General features: G+C 46.8%; 2 protein-coding genes across 3 annotated transcripts in view; one reads left to right on the top strand and one right to left on the bottom strand.

The window, feature by feature from the left end:
- DDX17 (DEAD-box helicase 17) overlaps nucleotides 1–6103 on the top strand; it is a 19323-nt gene extending 13220 nt beyond the window's left edge. The window contains exons 12-13 of one of the 2 annotated variants that reach the window (XM_036867612.1): nucleotides 1571–1807; nucleotides 3031–6103. In XM_036867612.1, the coding sequence (XP_036723507.1) occupies nucleotides 1571–1807; nucleotides 3031–3536 (743 nt within the window). In that variant the 3' untranslated portion in view covers nucleotides 3537–6103. Of the gene's footprint in view, nucleotides 1–1570; nucleotides 1814–3030 lie in introns of both variants that reach the window. The other variant, XM_036867611.1, reaches the window with a different exon arrangement.
- Nucleotides 5419–17548, bottom strand: KDELR3 (KDEL endoplasmic reticulum protein retention receptor 3). The gene is made up of 5 exons (XM_036867613.1): nucleotides 17279–17548; nucleotides 12311–12411; nucleotides 8847–9005; nucleotides 7750–8002; nucleotides 5419–6885 (listed from the first exon to the last, which is right to left on the bottom strand). The coding sequence occupies exons 1-5, from the start codon at nucleotides 17367–17369 to the stop codon at nucleotides 6845–6847; spliced, it is 645 nt and encodes a 214-aa protein (XP_036723508.1). The 5' UTR covers nucleotides 17370–17548; the 3' UTR covers nucleotides 5419–6844.

The following is a 17548-nucleotide window of genomic DNA, read 5'->3' as shown; positions in this document are numbered from 1 at the left end:
CAGACATAATGCCCCTTTCTTCACAGGCCCTTTAACAACAGCTGAATTTTTTTTTTTTTTTAAATCATCTCCCCTTTCCCCCTGAAATTAATCCAGTCTGGGCAATAGATGCAGTCTGACCCTTTGGATGTAACTTACATTTTTTTTATTAATTATTTTTTTCTACAATCACCCCAATTATCCTTGGGGGAGGCGTTGGAGGACCTGAAATTTTTACCCGAACCCAGGTTCTCCGGCGCTTGGCAACCAAATGGGGCTACAGAGAAGCATCTAAGCCAGTTCACAGAGCGAGCGTGTGTGGGGACTTCTCACTGCCACGGACCCTTGATGCATGCTCCCCGCGCTCCAGTGGTCCCGTGTCAGAAGGCGGAGTTTTCGAAAGGAGGCCGCCAAAAATAAAAGGCAAAGAGACGGGATCGGCTGCAGCGGTTTCCCAAAGGAGGAGGGAGTGTGCATCGGTCTGGTAACAAACAGAGAATGTTTTTTAATTATTTATATCACAAAAATCTGTGTTTTATCTAGGATATTTTCTGAATATTCTTTGTAAAATGCAGATTTTTTCCACAAAACATTAGGATTCTTTGTTATATTCTTAAATTTGTTTGTTTAAGTAGGTAAAAATATACATTTAGCTGAAAGCATTACACTAACATTTACATACTTTAAGCTTTAGGAGGTTATTCAATCCAATTCCCAGCAGTGGACAGAACATTAAACTTGTGTCTCAAGGTTTCATGGTTTTTCCCACACTCTTTGGCTGTTTAATTTTCCAGGTTACATAGACAATCTTTGATAATTGAAGCAAGGACTGAGTTGAAGTAACCTTGAGTTGAGAAAAAAACCTCATTTGGCAGAGCTGGGCTTGGTAGTACAGTGAAATTTTAGTGTAATGTGCTCTTGTGGTAATTGAAAGAGGAAAGGTAATTTGGATATTTCTGCAAAGGAAAATAAGTGTGTATTTAACTTTGGCTCTGATCAGTTTTGTTTTTTTTTTTTAATATAAGCAAAAAAAATTTAATCTAAATATCTTAAGTCTCCATGAAAATGTAGTAATAAAGTATATGAAGTTTTTGTTTTTTTGTTTTTTTTGTTTTTTTTTCTTTTCATTTTGCTCTGTGACTGGTTTAAAGGTAAGTTTGTTATATTACTGGTAGATTTTGCCAGGCTTCTCCCAACAGAGTAGAAGTGATTTGGCCCTGTAGCTTAAGGATGGTACCACCTTCTACATTTCCAGTTTTGAAAAGGATGGAACTGGAATTTGGTACAACTCCTGTCAGTATATTGGTTAAGATACAGAAGAGGCAGGAGTTTGGATGGTTGAATGAGATTTCCTTAGGATTTTACAGCTGATAAAGATGCCGCTTCCTCTGCATGTCCCAAGCATCATTAATCCTCTTTTACTCTGTTGGGATGAGTCTTTTTTTGTTCCTGTTCAGAGTGGTTACTAACTTAATCTTCTCTCCTCTTGCTGTCATCTGCATTCGTGCTTCCCACCTGTTGTTGGCATGTCCTTTACCTTCTCTTTCCCTGCCACATCAACCTACACACTGACTCATCGTTGGCTTTGAAGATGTGGAAGATGTCAAGTTTGTGATCAACTATGACTATCCAAACAGCTCAGAGGATTATGTGCACCGTATTGGCCGAACAGCCCGTAGCACCAACAAGGGCACCGCCTACACCTTCTTCACCCCAGGGAACCTAAAGCAGGCCAGAGAGTTGATCAAAGTGCTGGAAGAGGCTAATCAGGCTATCAATCCAAAACTGATGCAGCTGGTGGACCACAGAGGAGGCGGCGGAGGAGGGGGTAAGGGTAAGTCCTGGAGTTTTCCAGGTACTGCCAAGGTATCTTTTGTGTGTTCATTGTGCCTTGTTTTTTTAAGCCAGTGAAGGTTAATGTATGTTGCTTAATAATTTTTCATAATCTCTTCTGAGTAAGACAATATGAAGTTTGGGAGCCTGTCATAGCCTTAGTAGTATGTTAGGTTTTTGGTTTTCCATATGGAGAAATCAGTAATTTTATACCATTTCATGGTAGTAGAGACAGGCGTAGTTACTGGATCTGAATTTGACAGTTGCAAAATATAGTAGGATCTGGGTTTCCTGCCTACAAGTTTGATAGGTTTGATAGGATGTTTCCCCCCCACTTACTGTATGTTGGAGCTTTACATCAGAATTCCCTTCGAGGTTTTTAAAATGCAGTTGTTTTTTTTTTTTTAAGTGGGTTTGGAATTGAACTAGAAACCTGAACTTTTTCCCTAAAACTTGTGAGATGATTCTGTTGCAGTTAGGTCTGCAAAGCAACATTTGAGAACCAGTGTGCACTAGTAGAGGATCCCTTCGTGGTCGTATGAACTTAGCTGCATGCCTTTTTTTGTTTTTTACACCTTCCTTACCATTTTTCTTACATTTTTAAGAGTGTGTTTCTTGGTAATCCTCAAAGAAAGGGCCTAAGAGGTGAGAAGTTGAATATCTTTTTTTTTTTTTTTTTTTTTTTTTTTTTTTTTTTTTAAAGCACTTTTCTTTTTTATAGCTACTTTATTTATTTATTTTATTTTATTTTTGGCTGTGTTGGGTCTTCGGTTCATGCGAGGGCTTTCTCTAGTTGAGGCAAGTGGGGGCCACTCTTCATCGCGGTGCGGGGACCGCTCTTCATCGCGGTGCGCGGGCCTTTCACTATCGCGGCCCCTCCCGTTGCGGGGCACAGGCTCCAGACGCGCAGGCTCAGTAGTTGTGGCTCACGGGCCCAGCTGCTCCGTGGCATGTGGGATCTTCCCAGACCAGGGCTCGAACCCGTGTCCCCTGCATTAGCAGGCAGATTCTCAACCACTGCGCCACCAGGGAAGCCCGAATATCTTTTAATAATGTTTACCGTTCTTTTGAGTATAAAGTGCTGATTTGGAAGCTGGCCTAGCGCTTAATTAAAGATCAAGAAAGAATATTGAATACTTTTGTACTGAGTAGCATTTTTACATGTGGTTATGTTTGGATCATATATGTAGCATTGAAAATTCCTTGTGTCCTCATCAGGAGGTCGTTCTCGATACCGGACCACTTCTTCAGCCAACAATCCCAATCTGATGTATCAGGATGAGTGTGACCGGAGGCTTCGAGGGGTCAAAGATGGTGGCCGGAGAGACTCTGCAAGCTATCGGGATCGTGGTGAAACCGATAGAGCCGGTTATGCTAACGGTAGTGGCTATGGAAGTCCAAATTCTGCCTTTGGAGCACAAGCAGGCCAATACACCTATGGTCAAGGCACCTATGGGGCAGCTGCTTATGGCACCAGTGGTTACACAGCCCAGGAATATGGTGCTGGCACTTACGGGGCCAGTAGCACCACCTCAACTGGGAGAAGTTCACAGAGCTCTAGCCAGCAGTTTAGTGGGATGGGCCGGTCTGGGCAGCAGCCACAGCCACTGATGTCACAACAGTTTGCACAGCCTCCGGGAGCTACCAATATGATAGGTTACATGGGGCAGACTGCCTACCAGTACCCACCCCCTCCTCCTCCCCCTCCTCCTTCACGTAAATGAAGCCACTCAGGTGGTAGTGACTTGTGCAGACTTAACTACATTTAAAGGAACGCTATCTTTTCCTTTTTTTCTTCTTCCCTTTTTCTTTCTTTTTCTTTTTAAAATTTTTTCCCCAACCATTGTGATTTGTCTTTCATGCAGATTAGTTAGAATTCACTGCCAGGTTTTTTCTGCCTGCCAAAATGATCCAGTCTGTAATAACAGATTTTGTAAAAGTATATATATATGTATAGCCGACTGGAAGAGATTTTTTTCCCTCCAACTTCTTGCATGTTGAGGATGTTTGAGCTATTTTTCATCTTAAAAAGTAAGGTGTTAGGCCCTTTTGTGGGAGCCCATTTTTTGTTGTCCTGAGTTGGGGTGGGGGGGAGGGTAGAGGGTTGAATTCTGCAGAAGAAGACGGCATCTGTGCTTTAAATTGCTCTCGTTACTGGAATAGAAAACCAAGAGGGAGTTCCCTGCACATTTTCTGTAATGCTTTTTAATGTTTTTTCAAGCTGGAACAGGGTTCCTCAGACCTGATGAGTTTTTAAGACAGTGCTTTGCCATTGTCATTTTGGCTGATTGCTTGTTAAGTGCATTTGACAGTATTTTTAAAAATTCCTAATTGGCTTTGTCTCCCTTACACTCTGCCTTCCCCCTTCCCAATTACTGAAAAATAACCATTTTAGTTGTCAGGTTAGAAATTAAATTGCTGAGTCTTGAGTTTTTTTAAGTGTATCCTTTAAATTAAAAACCCCAAATGTTTATTGTAATGGTTAAATGTAGCATCTCAGCATCTGGGTGGAAGCTGCCTATTTTTCTTCCCCATATTACCAGGGACCATCTGTGAAATTCATTTTCCAACCAGACAGCTGCTGTGAGCAGAATGAACATAAATGCTCACTGGAAATTTATGAACCAGTTAAATATGCATTCACCTGCAGAGTGAGAACCACGTTTAATTATAAACAGTATACTCCATGGGCAGGTTTTCTTTTTAAACTCAGTATTTGTAGAGCTAGAGTAAAAGCAACCCTTTGCCAGCTACTCAGCCCTTTTGGCCAAGTTATCTTGAAGGGTCTTAAGGGTTTATTAAGAACTCTTACTCTCTTCATACTCCCGTTCTCTGCAGTGCTTTGTAACAGCTTTTGGGTGCAAATTTTCCTCAGCATCCTTTTGCACTCAGCTTTTTACAGGTAGGTAGTGCTTAAGAAAAGTTACAGAGGACTAAAGTCCAAGTCCTTTTACTTTTCCTCCACCTGAAAGGTAGGTGAGATTGTCCCCTTCATCGTAATACCAACTGTTTTACTGAGACTTCATATAGCAGATGGGCCTGGAAAGAATTTTCTGCTCTTGTGTTCACTGTAACAGGACAGGGAGATCAGGCAGCCTCAGAAATCTTTTCGTATCTAGTGTGGGACTTAATTTTTTAATACTGTTATCGATATTGTTCATTCACAGTGTAGTTAAAGGGGGGAGCCTCCACTGCATTCTTTGGCTTAGGCCTGAGAGTGCTTGCTGGTTTGTAAGATCAAAATATCTAAATACTTGAGGTTTTTGTTTTTGTTTTCCTCATAAAATTCTTCAGGGAGAGAGAAGGGATTGTTTCTGAGGGGTACTGAAAGTGTGGTTGAATGTGCGACATACAGGTAGGTTGTCAGCATAAGCTGAAATGTATGCGTGTGAGAACTTTGACATCTCCCCCCACCCCCCCACTTTCTTCTTTCTTAACTTCTTTTTCTCCTCCTTATAGAAGTTGAGGCTGAGGGAGGATGGTAGGCACAGGAAAAACATGGCAACACCGCTCTGTGCTTTCAAACCAAAGTGTCTCCCCCCCCAAAAGTTCGTCTAAGCACTGATTAGTCCATTGTAGGCATTTTTTTCTACACCAAAATTCTGATTTTTTTTTTTTTTTTTTTTTTTACACAAAGGTGCCACCACAGGGGGTGTCCTACTCTCTTGCAAGTCTTGAAAGCATCCCTTTGCGGGAAAGGTCTCTGGGCAAGCAAGCAGTATTTGGTCTGCTGCTTGCTTTCCTTTTTCCACCAGGGATGTTGTAATCATAAAGTCAAAATAACAGCATATCCCAAAACTCAAAAGCTGTTGTGACCTGAGCACAGCTGAAATCTAGTAGTTTTTCCTGTATAGCTCCAGAGTTAAGTCTTCTGCCTCTATGTCTGCCACTCATAATTCAGGTTCTGCCTTTGCTTCAGAACGTGAGCAGAAGAATCCTCATTTGATGCTAATTATTGTAGTCATGATTGAAACTCATTTAGGGAAAGGATTTCTATATTAGCTGTGGGGCTGCTTCTCCCCAGTCCCTCCCTAACAATTCATTGTGTGGACTTCTCTCATCTAAAAGGTTGGTGGCTTTTGCTTGGGATCAGTGCTCTCTCTATTTATGTCCTTGCTGGTTTCTGAACACATTCCTGTTGCGTTAAGACTTGAAAGATTTGTAGATGTATGATGTTCAGGCACAGGATGCTAAGAGCTTAAGAGCTTATGTTACTATTCTTAGTTTGTAAATTGTCCTTTTGATACCATCTTGTTTCTTTTGTAGGTATAAATAAAACACTTGACAATAAGGTGTGAGATTTTTATTGCTTAAAAAATTCTGACTACAGGCCAGTGACAGTCTCTTAAGAGTTTATTTGCTTCAAGACCATGTTGGTTGACTAACACCTTAGTTAGCGCCTAAAAATGTGAAAGGGGGGGGTGGGATTAATTGTTCTTAGTGCGAAAATTTGAGTCACGAAGCAACAAGACAGTACCTAGTAGGTAAAGCCTGGGGTATTTGTTTCCTCATAACATTTCCCACCTGTCATATCACCTTTGTATCTTGACTCCCTAAACTTGATGGTCTCCTACCTGGAAAGTGAAAATTAATCACAACAGTACACTCCTAATACTTGGGACTGTCTGTGATCTGCATTTGGGGCTTTTGCCTTATACACAGCAGGGTATATTTCCAGATTGGGATTGGCTGTTCTTAGCATGAGTCTCACACTAGGGCCTTAGAGAGCAATAGTTGACTTGATCCATTCATGGGTTAAACACCTAAGGTTTTTATGATGGTCCAGTTGACACTGTGAGGGTACCATACTTATGTAATTGGCCCAAGTTTTAATTACCTCTATAATTTAAGGGAGATACTGATGAGAAGGTCTTCTAGATAGAATGATCAGCGCTTTGCTGAATTCCACACTAAGCATTTTTCTGAATTCAGTTTTAACATTTGGTCTCAGTCATGTAAAAGTCACCCAGGAGAACACTTCAAATAGTTTGCTTCATGTCCATGTTAAGGTGTAGAACATCTCTGAGGACCTTCAAATTGGCATTGGAAGACTTAACTTCTTTCCTTTAAGGACTAGAAGAAAATGAAATTAGAATCTACCATGAAAGGACTCCTTTTTAACTTTGTGCATAATCTTAGTATCTAATGCCTATTTTACAGTATGTATTCAGATGTTAGAGCCAAGGGGAAACATCACTGCAGGTTAACTACAGGTTCACTGACCCCATGTTGGACCCTGATGCCACCACCCCCTCTTTTGGCAGGCCATGAATCTAGCAGTTGTCCTCAATTTATTTCACATCTCACACCCAGTGCATTGACAGTTCCTATAAACTCCACTCTCGAGAAATGTCCCCATCTCTTTCCACTGATGACCACCTCCTGGACAATTCCAACTGCTCCATAACCTCCCTGCTTTGGCTGCTTTTTATCCTACACAGCAGCTGGTGGATTGGTTTTCAGATGACCCCAATTGCTGCCGTTTGTGGTTAGAATGCAGTGTGAATGCCTTACCCTGACTTAACTGAGGCCCTAGGTGATTAATCTTGGTTGACCTGCCATATCTAGGTTTACAGTTGACTGTACTAGCCTTTTTGTCCTTTATCATACCAAGCTGGTTCCTGCCTTGGGGCTTACACTTAAGCTGTTTTCTCTGGAATGTATTTGTCCTATATTTTCCTAACCCAAGTATTTTGTCAAATGTTATCTCATAGCTGTCTTCCCTGTATACTGCTTAGTACCTAAAATATCCTACTAGTCTGTATTATTTTTTTATGGCACTTACAGAGTTTCCTGAAAACATTTGTCTCCCCATGTTAGAATGTAAGCACCATGAGGGGCACACAGACTTGCCTCTGTTCACTTCCATAGCCCCTCAAACACTGACTCGATTGGTAACTGAGGCAGTGCCAGCAACACTGTTCTCACAGCACCTACCTTTGGTCACATACAAGTAGAAGAAGTCACAGTAGAAGATGGTTTGTACTACCCCAGACACCACTGCAATTTGGTCATAGAAATTCTCAGTCTGGTACCGCCTGATCCAGTTAGCCAAGTAGAGGGCCCGGTATAGCCCAAGAAAGAACAGGTAATGAGTAGTAATGGTCTCAGCCTCTCCAGTCTTGCTGATCATGAAGAGCTGGGGCAGGATGGCCACTGATTCCAGGTAGATAGAGAAAGTCCAGAGGATCTGAGCCAAAGAGATAAGTAGCCAGAGGAGGCTGATCAAGAGGGGGCCATCTTTAGAATTTAGTTACTAAAATAATGTTTATTGGAGAGAATACAGTGAAGCAAAAGAGAATTTTTTTAAGATGAACTAGGTCACCATTTATTCAGGTCTTATTTATTTGCCGCTCCACGTGGCTTGCAGAACCTCAGTTCCCCAACCAGGGATTGAACCCGGGCCACGGCAGTGAAAGCCCAAATCCTAACCATTAGTCCACCAGGGAACTCCCAGAATCATGTTCTTGAAAATTTTAAATATGTTCATCAGTGTATCATTCCACCCCTTTCTTTGTACATAAAAAATATTTTTAAGAGATTCAAGCGTACTGCTTTTTTCACAAGCATGAACGTTGCTATAGAACAATTTTTAATTGTTGCAGAATTCTGTCATACAAACTTGCTTTAATTGAGGCTGTGGTTTCTCAAAATGGAATCAATGAACACCAGCATCAGAATCTCCTCAGATGCTTGTTGCCCCAAAGATTCTTGGGTCAGAGGCCAGACCTGAGCTGAAATCTGGGTCTGGACTGTGCTCTAATATCCACTAATCACCAGCTGGACAGAGGGTCTGAGTCTTAAGTGGTGCTGTGATGCCTGCTTTGTTTATGAACACGACTATTTAGATGTGCCCATTTTCAAGAGGAGCACTGTCAATAGCTTATTGGCAATTTCTAAACTTATAACAATACAAGAGTAATGGCCATGGTTGTGGCAGAAAGGTAGCCCAGACGTTACCAAGGGTCCAGAGGTAAGGACTTCAGGGAGTGTGTTTACCTTTGGGAATTAGTACTCTGGGTCCCTTCCCTTACCTCCAGAGGAGTGAAACTGTAGTTTTCAAGGAAGGAGAGGCCAATGACTGGGACCAGAAGAAACTCCAGGCGGAATGTGTCATTCTCACTGTCAAATGTTTTCCGGAATTTCCCATAGATCATGTACACTGTGACATAGGCACAGAGGAGAAAAACCACCTAAAAAGGGAGAGAGACACATGGGAATCGATACAGTCATTTCCCAACCTATTTGCTGGGCTTCAAAGCCACCCTGAGTTGGGACCTACCAAACCCAAGGGCTAGTGTTCTGCCTTAAGGTGGAAAAGGTGAAGTGTGCTTGCACATTTCTCTTGGGCCAATGAACCTAGAATCTGAAGCTAATGACCTTTTTGTTAAGTAACTCCATGCTTCTAACTGGGACTGATAGTGCTACCATGAAGACTCAAAGTTGCCCAGGCGTCCTCTCACTGTGGAATGTTAGGCAAAAAAACCCAGAATTGGTCTTTGTCGGGGGACTTAGTGGCATTCCATGGCTCTTTTATTATTTTTTAAATTTATTTTATTTATTTTTGGCTGCGTTGGGTCTTCGTTGCTGCGCGCAGGCTTTCTCTAGTTGTGGCGAGTGGGGGCTACCTCTCGTTGCAGTGGCTTCTCTTATTGCAGAGCACAGGCTCTAGGTGTGCAGGCTTCAGGAGTTGTGGTTCGAGGGCTCTAGATCGCAGGCTCAGTAGTTGTGGTGCACCAGCTTAGTTGCTCCGCGGCATGTGGGATCTTCCCGGACCAGGGCTCGAACCCGTGTCCCCTGCATTGGCAGGCGGATTCTTAACCACTGCGCCACCAGGGAAGCCCCCAGGGCTCTTTTAAAGCCTCAACTTCCTGGATCTGCATCAGTGACTTGAGAGCATTCTTCCACAAAGACTTGAATCAGTTGACCATCAATCCTTCAGAAAAGTGCTCTTTTTCTAACTACAGTAGCTGTCCTCCAGCATATAATAAATAGTCTTATGATCTGGCCTCTAACGCAGGCCAGAGGCTCTCAAACTTGAATGTGCATCAAAATCATATAGATGGCTGCCCCTTCCCCTGCCCCCAGAGTTTCTGACTTAGTAGGTTTGAGCGAGCCTGAGAATTTTGCGTTTCTAGCAAGTTCGTATGTGATACTGCTCTGCTGGTCCAGGACACTAGCCTAGAAAACTAATGTTTGCACTTCAAAACTCAGGTTATTTCCTCAAAGTCTTTTCTCACCAGAACGAGGCACACATGCTCTGTGTCACCATACCCTCATGTAAAAATACTCATTGCTGCTTGTGAGCACATGTTCTGCAAATGTCTGTGCACCAGTCTGTCTCCCCTGGGAGAGGAGAGTCCATAAGCAGGTCCAAGCCCTGTCCACCTCTGAATCTAACTCAGGGCCCAGCACAAAACAAATGCTGGAATGAGTGAATGAATCAATGAAATGGAGATCACTTCTTCATTTCACAAATTTGGAAACTGGCCTCTTTGAGGATCCGAGACCTCATTCAGCCATGGCAAGGGCTGGGTTTACAGTCCCTGCCAGGACTGCCCAAGTCAGACCCTTGGGCAGAGAAATAAACTAAGCAGCTGGTGTTTGCTACTTCTGTGTTGGATTTAAGGAGACAGCGATTTCAGGACCTCAGACTTAAGTTCACACTGAGTTCAACACCGCACAAGTAACAGCATCCTCCATTCCACCAGTCCCAGAAACAATATGCCCAGAATCCCAAAGGGACATCCCTGATATGGAGAAAGAGAACTCACTTTCGGTTAAATATCTTCTGGGTGCTAGGTACATTACACAGATTATCTCGTGTCATCTTCACAATAGCCCTGCAAGATAGGTAGGATTCCTCCCATGTAGCTTTTTTTCCTTAAAAACAGTACTCCTATTAGACAATGTGCCCAACTAAAAACTAATTTCCCAGGCTCTCTGCAGATAAGGATGGTCAGTGACATGTAGATGGAAGTCACTGGAAAGCTCTTTAAAAAGGGCTTACCCAGCTGACAGGCAACCTATTGCTCTTTCTCCCCTTCCTCCTCCTTCCCGTCCTGAATGTGATGTGATGGTAGGAGCTCTAGCACCGATTTTGTGACCCTGAGGCAAACCTGAGGCTAGATATCACATTCAGGACTAGCTATATCATTTGCAGGGCTTCTTGTTAAAAAATAAGTATTTCAAAATGGCAACAGCAAAGCATTAAACCAAGCATAGGGCCCATCTGAGCAACTGCACAGGTAACAAACCCAAGTGCTGGTTACACTAAAGCTGGCAGAGCAGAAAGTTAAAAGGAGATGCCATCCCAGCCCTAGACTACGCACTTCCAGATTTTGTGTTATGAATGAGATAAAAATAAATCCTTACCTTATTAAAATAACTCAAGTCTCTGTTACCAGCATCCAAACCGTTACATCCCACTTTATTGACTCTGAAACCTGGGCTCCTTCCACTAAACTGTGTTGGATGGTTGGTTAAAATCTCAGAAAATGTCTCATCCCAACCAAACCTCACAGCTATGGCCCAGGGCTGAGAGATGCTCAGTTTCTCCGTCTATAAAACAGGACCAAGCTTCAAAGCAACAGCTTCCCATGGCAAAACCGAATCCAAACTGTTCACCTGGATCATCTGCCCTCACCCAGCCCTCTATCGGCACCCCTACCACCAACAGGTAGCCCTCGCCTGCTGAGCTCCCACCGTGCCTGCCTTCTGTCTGTCCTTTGAATACACCAAGCTTGTTCCTGTCTTGGGGGTCTTTGCATCAGCTATTCCATCTGCTTAGAATGCTCTTCCTCTGAGCTTCATTCCTTGTGTCACTCAGATCTCAGCTTACACGTCACCTCTTTGGAGAGGCCCTTCCTGATGACACTCCCTAAATAGCTCCCTAGTCGTTCTCTATCACGTAACCCTGTTTTTAAAACTTCTTTCGTTATAATTGAAGGAAACATCGTCCTATTTTACTTATTTGCATAGCCTTATCCCTAACCAGTTTTTCTTACTTGTTTTATTATCTGTCTCCCCGGTTAGAATGTAGGTTCCGTGAGTATAGGCGCCTCATGTATCTCCTTCAGGTACCTAGCTCACAGTAGGTGCTCAATAAATAATTGTCAGATAAATGGACGAATAAGTTCTCTGAAAGCTCAGGGTACCGTGTTTGATTTTTTGCTTATTTTTTAACCATTGTAATAGCTAACCTTTACTGAGTTTTTAATATATGACAGCTATTGTGTATTTACATTTATTACCTCGTTTAACTTTCACAACAAAATCCTCTGAGGTAAGTACACCTACTCTTCATTTTGTAGAGGAGGAAACCAAGGTGCACAGAGGTCAGAAGACTTGCCCAAGCCCAGGTCCCACAGCTGCTAACAGCAAAGCCAGGATTCAAATCCAGGTCTGCCTGGTTCCACAGCCCAAGTCCCCAAGTATACTGTCTCACCGTCTGGGGGGTGCTTGGCAGCCCCCCACCATGGCTGCCCATCCCCCTTACCTTCATTACTGTGTTGTAGATGGAGATGAAGTTGGTGAACAGGTCCAGGTACCTGGTGGTGAAGACGAGAGCGAAAAGGATCTGGCTCTTCCCAGAGATGCCTGTAGCCGGATGGGGACAGGAGACAATAAGAACACAGACGGCCAGGCTCACACACACTCGAGAAGCCCAGAGCCTGAGTTGGAAAGGCCTCCAGAGTGTCCACTTCATAATGACACCCTGTCCAAGACACTGTCACCCTCAGAGGGCCAGGAAACACCCCTTCCCATTGGGTCACTTGAGTCTATTCCTCTCTTTAGGCTGTAATCTGTCACCCAGTCTCCCAATCAAGACATGAACACTGAGTTCCCAGGGCCCCTGTGCGTGCCTGCCTTGGTTCCTGCTCTGGGGAGGGCGTGGGGATGGGGGGAGTCAGGCTTGCAGTGGGTAGTGTCAAGGCTCCTCTTTGCTCTACCCCCAGGGTTCCACTGACAATCCCCAGAGCTCCATCTTTTGGAGAACAACTCACCGACTCTACAAGGTGCTGATTCACCAGGGAGACCGCAGCAGGTGGAGGAAGGCACAGGGCCAGGGGAGCATTCTATTTTATTTTTCCAAATTTTAAAGATTAAAAAAGCTTTTTTTTCTAGTTATAAAAGTTATGACTATTTTTACTCATTGTAAAACAAAAACCAGATAATACACAGAGATGTAAATTAAAAAGTAACAATCGGGCTTCCCTGGTGGCGCAGTGGCTGAGAGTCTGCCTGCCAATGCAGGGGACACGGGTTCGAGCCCTGGTCTGGGAAGATCCCACGTGCCGCGGAACGGCTGGGCCCGTGAGCCACAATTACTGAGCCTGCGCGTCTGGAGCCTGTGCTCCGCAACAAGAGAGGCCGCGATAGTGAGAGGCCCGCGCACCGCGATGAAGAGTGGTCCCCGCTTGCCACAACTGGAGAAAGCCCTCGCACAGAAACGAAGACCCAACACAGCCATAAATAAATAAATAAACAAATACTTTAAAAAAAAAAAAAAGTAACAATCACCTGAATCCCAAAGTCTGAGTGTGCGATCTTCCAGATCTTTGTTGGTCTTCCAGATCTTTGCACACATACACACGACACATATGTGCACACATATGACACATATGGACGCATCAAGTTGACAAAACTGGGTTCGTACTTTCCATGCTATTTCCTCATCTGCTTTGGTCTCTTTAAACTTTTTATTTTGAAACAATTTTAGATTTTCAGAAGAGTTGTAAAGACAGTACAGAGTCCCCTACCCTTCACCCAGCTTCCCCTAATGGTAACACCGTGCATAATCACGGAACATTTGCCAAAACTAAGAAACTGACATTGGTATAGCACTATTGACTGAACTCCAGACTTTATTCAGGTTTCACGTTTTCCCACTGATGCCCTTTTTCTGTTCCAGGATCTAATCCAGGAATCGAGGCTACATTTAGCCATCATGCTCCTTAGTCAACTTTTGCCCACTTTTGATACATCGTGGAGGTGGTTCCTGGGTAAAAGCAAGCAGCTGCCCTGCCTCCCATTTCTCTTGCCCCATTAAGCCCACAGCAGTCTGGATACTTCACCAAACCACTCCCATGGTCCCTGATGCCCACGTTTCTGCATCCAAACGTCAACTCTATCTCACCCACCCAACTCCTCAAGGGCCAGCTGAGCACTCCGTCTATCCCAAGCACACCTTTCTCCAGGTTTCTGTGACTGTCCACACAGCCGGCTTCTCACCTCCTCTGGCCACTCCTGTCCTCCTCAACACCTAATCCTCAGAGGGCTACCTCTCTTCTCCCTCTGTCCCTTTGCCATCCCATCCCACACACAAGGGACCCTCTGGCTCCAGACTCTCCTTGGATCTCTGACCTATATATTCCTGCCTGACTAAATCCACCGTCTCCCCTTGAACCCCCTCCTTCTCCTGTCTTCTGTCCTTCTTCTGCCACCATCATCCCCTTTGTGCTCAAGGTAGAAAACCAAGAGCCATCCTTGAGCCTCTCTCACCTTTGTCCCCTCACCCCTGGATTTTATTCTAACTACGATGGATCTACTGGGGAGTTTGACACCAAGAAGTGACATTACCGGATTCAGGGTTTGATTCCTTTGTACGCCTGATCTGTGCCTTTTCTAATTATTCCTCTGGTGAGGGACATTTTGGGGAGAGGGGACAATTCTAATGACTGAGGATGAACACCGCTGAAGCCCCTAATATTCTGGAGACGGCTGGGTCCACTTGCCAGCTTTCCTACCAGCATGGCAACCCTGAGCCTCATACTCCTCATCTGTAAAATGGGGCAGGACTGGGGCTTCCCTGGTGGCGCAGTGGTTGAGAATCTGCCTGCCAATGCAGGGGACACAGGTTCGAGCCCTGGTCTGGGAAGATCCCACATGCCGCGGAGCAACTAAGCCCGTGCGCCACAACTACTGAGCCTGCACGTCTGGAGCCTGTGCCCCGCAACAAGAGAGGCCGTGACAGTGAAAGGCCCGCGCACCGCGATGAAGAGTGATCCTCGCCTGCCACAACTAGAGAAAGCCCTCGCACAGAAACAAAGACCCAACACAGCCAAAAATAAATAAATAAATTTAAAAATTAAAAAATAATAAAATGGGGCAGGACTGACGTGAGAACTAAATAGGATTCAATGAGAACCCGAGTGCCTCCCTGGGGGTCTGACAGTGGGGCTGGCTGTGGGTGAAGGAGCCCCCTGGGGGAGGGGGTCGGAGTCCAGGAGGCAATACTGGTCCAGCTCGGAGCTATGCCTTTCGTTATGCCATATCCCTGAGCCCTCACTGAGGTCTGGCCAGGGGGGTCCTCAGACCCATTCAGGAGGGTCCAGGAGGTGGCTCTAGTGGGGGATGCTTGGCTACCCCCTCACTCGGCCTTTCCCCACTTCTCCCCTCTTTCCATCCCCAGCCTGGCAGGCCCCTGGGTTTCACTCACATTTTCCTTAGCTCTTTGGGAGCCCTGGAGGTCTTGAGCACAATGTTTTTTTCACATGGTTTTGAAAGCAGTGAATAATTTCCACCAAAGCAAGCTGCGCATGGAGACCCCAGGACACAGAGGAGACCAGGAGCCAGTACCTGGCCAGACTCCCTCAGGGGACCCACTGGCCAGATACAGACCTCCTGCCATTTGACAGATGGGAAAACTGAGGTCCAAGGTTACACAGTGAGTCCGTGGCAGAGCAAGAATGAAGCTCCAGTCTCCTGCCTTCGGGGCTGGGTCACGGGGGTGTCACACCAGGCCCTGCTCCTCGGGCCTGACGGGCTGGCATCCAGGAACCTCACCCCCTCCGTTCTCAACCAGGCCTGTGCTGATTCCTCTCTGCACACACACAAGCCCCACTGCTCACCCGCCCTTTCCTTTTCCCATAGCACTTCGCTTCCCTGACAAACCGTATCATTTACTCGGTTGCTACCACTGTAGCTGGTTGGCGGTCTCCCACTGATAGAGTCAGCTCCACCAGGCCAGGATCTCTGCCTGTTGCCCGGTTATATCCCAGGTGCCTGGTACAATGCCTGGCAGAGTGGGATGGGGAACAGAGCCCCCTCCTGGTCACGGCTGTTCACCCCGTCCAGGGCCCTCCGTGGCAGGGACAGGGCCAACCTAGATTCTTCCTCTCACTGGAGCCCCTCTCAGGGCTCCTGGCCCACTTCCCCCAAGTGGGAACCTGAGGGCCTGTGAGTGCCTATTTCCCTGGAGACCCCAAACCCGAATGGCCTGCAGTTCTGGAATCACTCCCTCCGCAATGACCCTCACACCAGCACCCACCTCTCACCCCCACCAAGCCCCATGGCCTGGCAGCCTCCACGATGCTCTCTCTGCTTCCTCTCTCAGCCTCTCCACACAGCTTCCAGAGTCCCCTTCCGAGCCCCCTCCCCTGCTCCCGAACTTTCCTTGGCTCCCAGTCCCAACTCCCTACTTGACAGACAAGGCCCTTTCACATATGACCACCCACCCCCCTGGACTCATCTCCCTCCCGGACCACCCCGAAATTGGGCTGCTCATCATTCCCGGGACATGCCCTGCCCTCTGTGACACGACACACCCTTCCTGGGTGACACCCTGCCTGTCTTCCAGGACCCAGCACAGAGCTGCTCCCTCCATGAAGCCTTCAGGGGTCCACTCTGCCTCCTTGGCGCCCACAAGGAGCCTGGGCACCTCTCTGTATCCCCTCACCCCAGTGCCAAGCACCGGGCAGGCGCCTCCAGGACACCAGTGGACAAAGATGGCTGCAGACAGCTCGGGCAGCCTCTTAATACACTGGGTCTGTTTGGCCACCACCAGTCCAGCCCTGAAACTTCTCCAACCCCCGAGCAGGGCGGCCAGACTGCTGGGCAAAAGGGGGACCCTGGGCTTCTGCTCATGGGCAGCTCCATGCCCACCTGGGCCTGGCTGGTGCCCCTCCTGCCACATCATAGCCGCCTGAGGCACAGGATGGGGAGGAAAGAAGGCCCAGCTTGGGGGGAGGGGGGAAGCCTGGGAGGGGGAGGGGAGAGTGGTGGGGGCAGGAAAAGAGAAGACCTTGAGGGTCTGGAGCCGCTTCCTGTGTGTGCACCTCCTTCTCCCCGGCGCCCCCGTCCCCACCCTGGGCCTGAGTGAGGGCAGAGAGAACAATGGGCCCCAAGGGATGCTGCTCCTGGGCAGCAAAGGGGGTGTCACCTCCTCCTTATCCCCCTCCTCTTCCAACTAGCAGTGGCAACGCCAAGCAGGGGAGAGAGGGGGGTCAATGGAGGCGCAAGCCCATCCCACCTCCGTAACTTCCGCGGGTCCTTTTTCTGTGATATGGTACAATTTTAAGTTTTCTTTGGAAGCTGAGCTGCGCAAAAACAATTTCAAGCACCCCCAAGCCGAAGTCCCCACCCTCAACAGACATTCAGGAGGCTCCCCGTAAGCCCTGCAGCAGGGGCGTGGGGCTGGCCCTCCGCCCCCGGGGCCCCACCTCCCGCCCGGAGCGCCCCTCACCCGTGCAGCACTTGGAGCGCCAGATCTTCCCCAGGAGCAAGATCATGGCCAGGAGGTGGCTCAGGTCGCCCAGGATACGAAACACGTTCATGGTCCGGCCCGCTCTCAGCCAACTCCTGGGAAACTTTCTGGCGGGCGAGGTGACTGCCACGTCCCCGGCCCCGGCCTCTGGGTCCCGCGCCCCCGAGCTCCGCGCTCCCGCCCGAGCGTCGCAGCTCCGCCAGCGCGCTCTTGGCGGGGCGGTGACGTGGCCGAGCCTGCCGCCGCGCC

This window comes from Balaenoptera musculus, chromosome 10, assembly GCF_009873245.2.
Source record: "Balaenoptera musculus isolate JJ_BM4_2016_0621 chromosome 10, mBalMus1.pri.v3, whole genome shotgun sequence".
Lineage (NCBI taxonomy): Eukaryota > Metazoa > Chordata > Mammalia > Artiodactyla > Balaenopteridae > Balaenoptera > Balaenoptera musculus.
Note: the sequence above shows the minus strand (reverse complement) of the source record. Positions and strands in the feature narration are given on the sequence as shown.

Excerpts from the sequence above, each read along its gene's own strand:
- KDELR3 (XM_036867613.1), bottom strand. The coding sequence starts at position 17,369 with ATGAACGTGTTTCGTATCCTGGGCGACCTGAGCCACCTCCTGGCCATG. Across the intron at positions 9,006-12,310 it reads TCTACAACACAGTAATGAAG|GTGGTTTTTCTCCTCTGTGC; the intron begins GTAAGGGGGATG and ends CTCCCTTTTTAG. Across the intron at positions 8,003-8,846 it reads ACAGTTTCACTCCTCTGGAG|ATCCTCTGGACTTTCTCTAT; the intron begins GTAAGGGAAGGG and ends TCTTTGGCTCAG.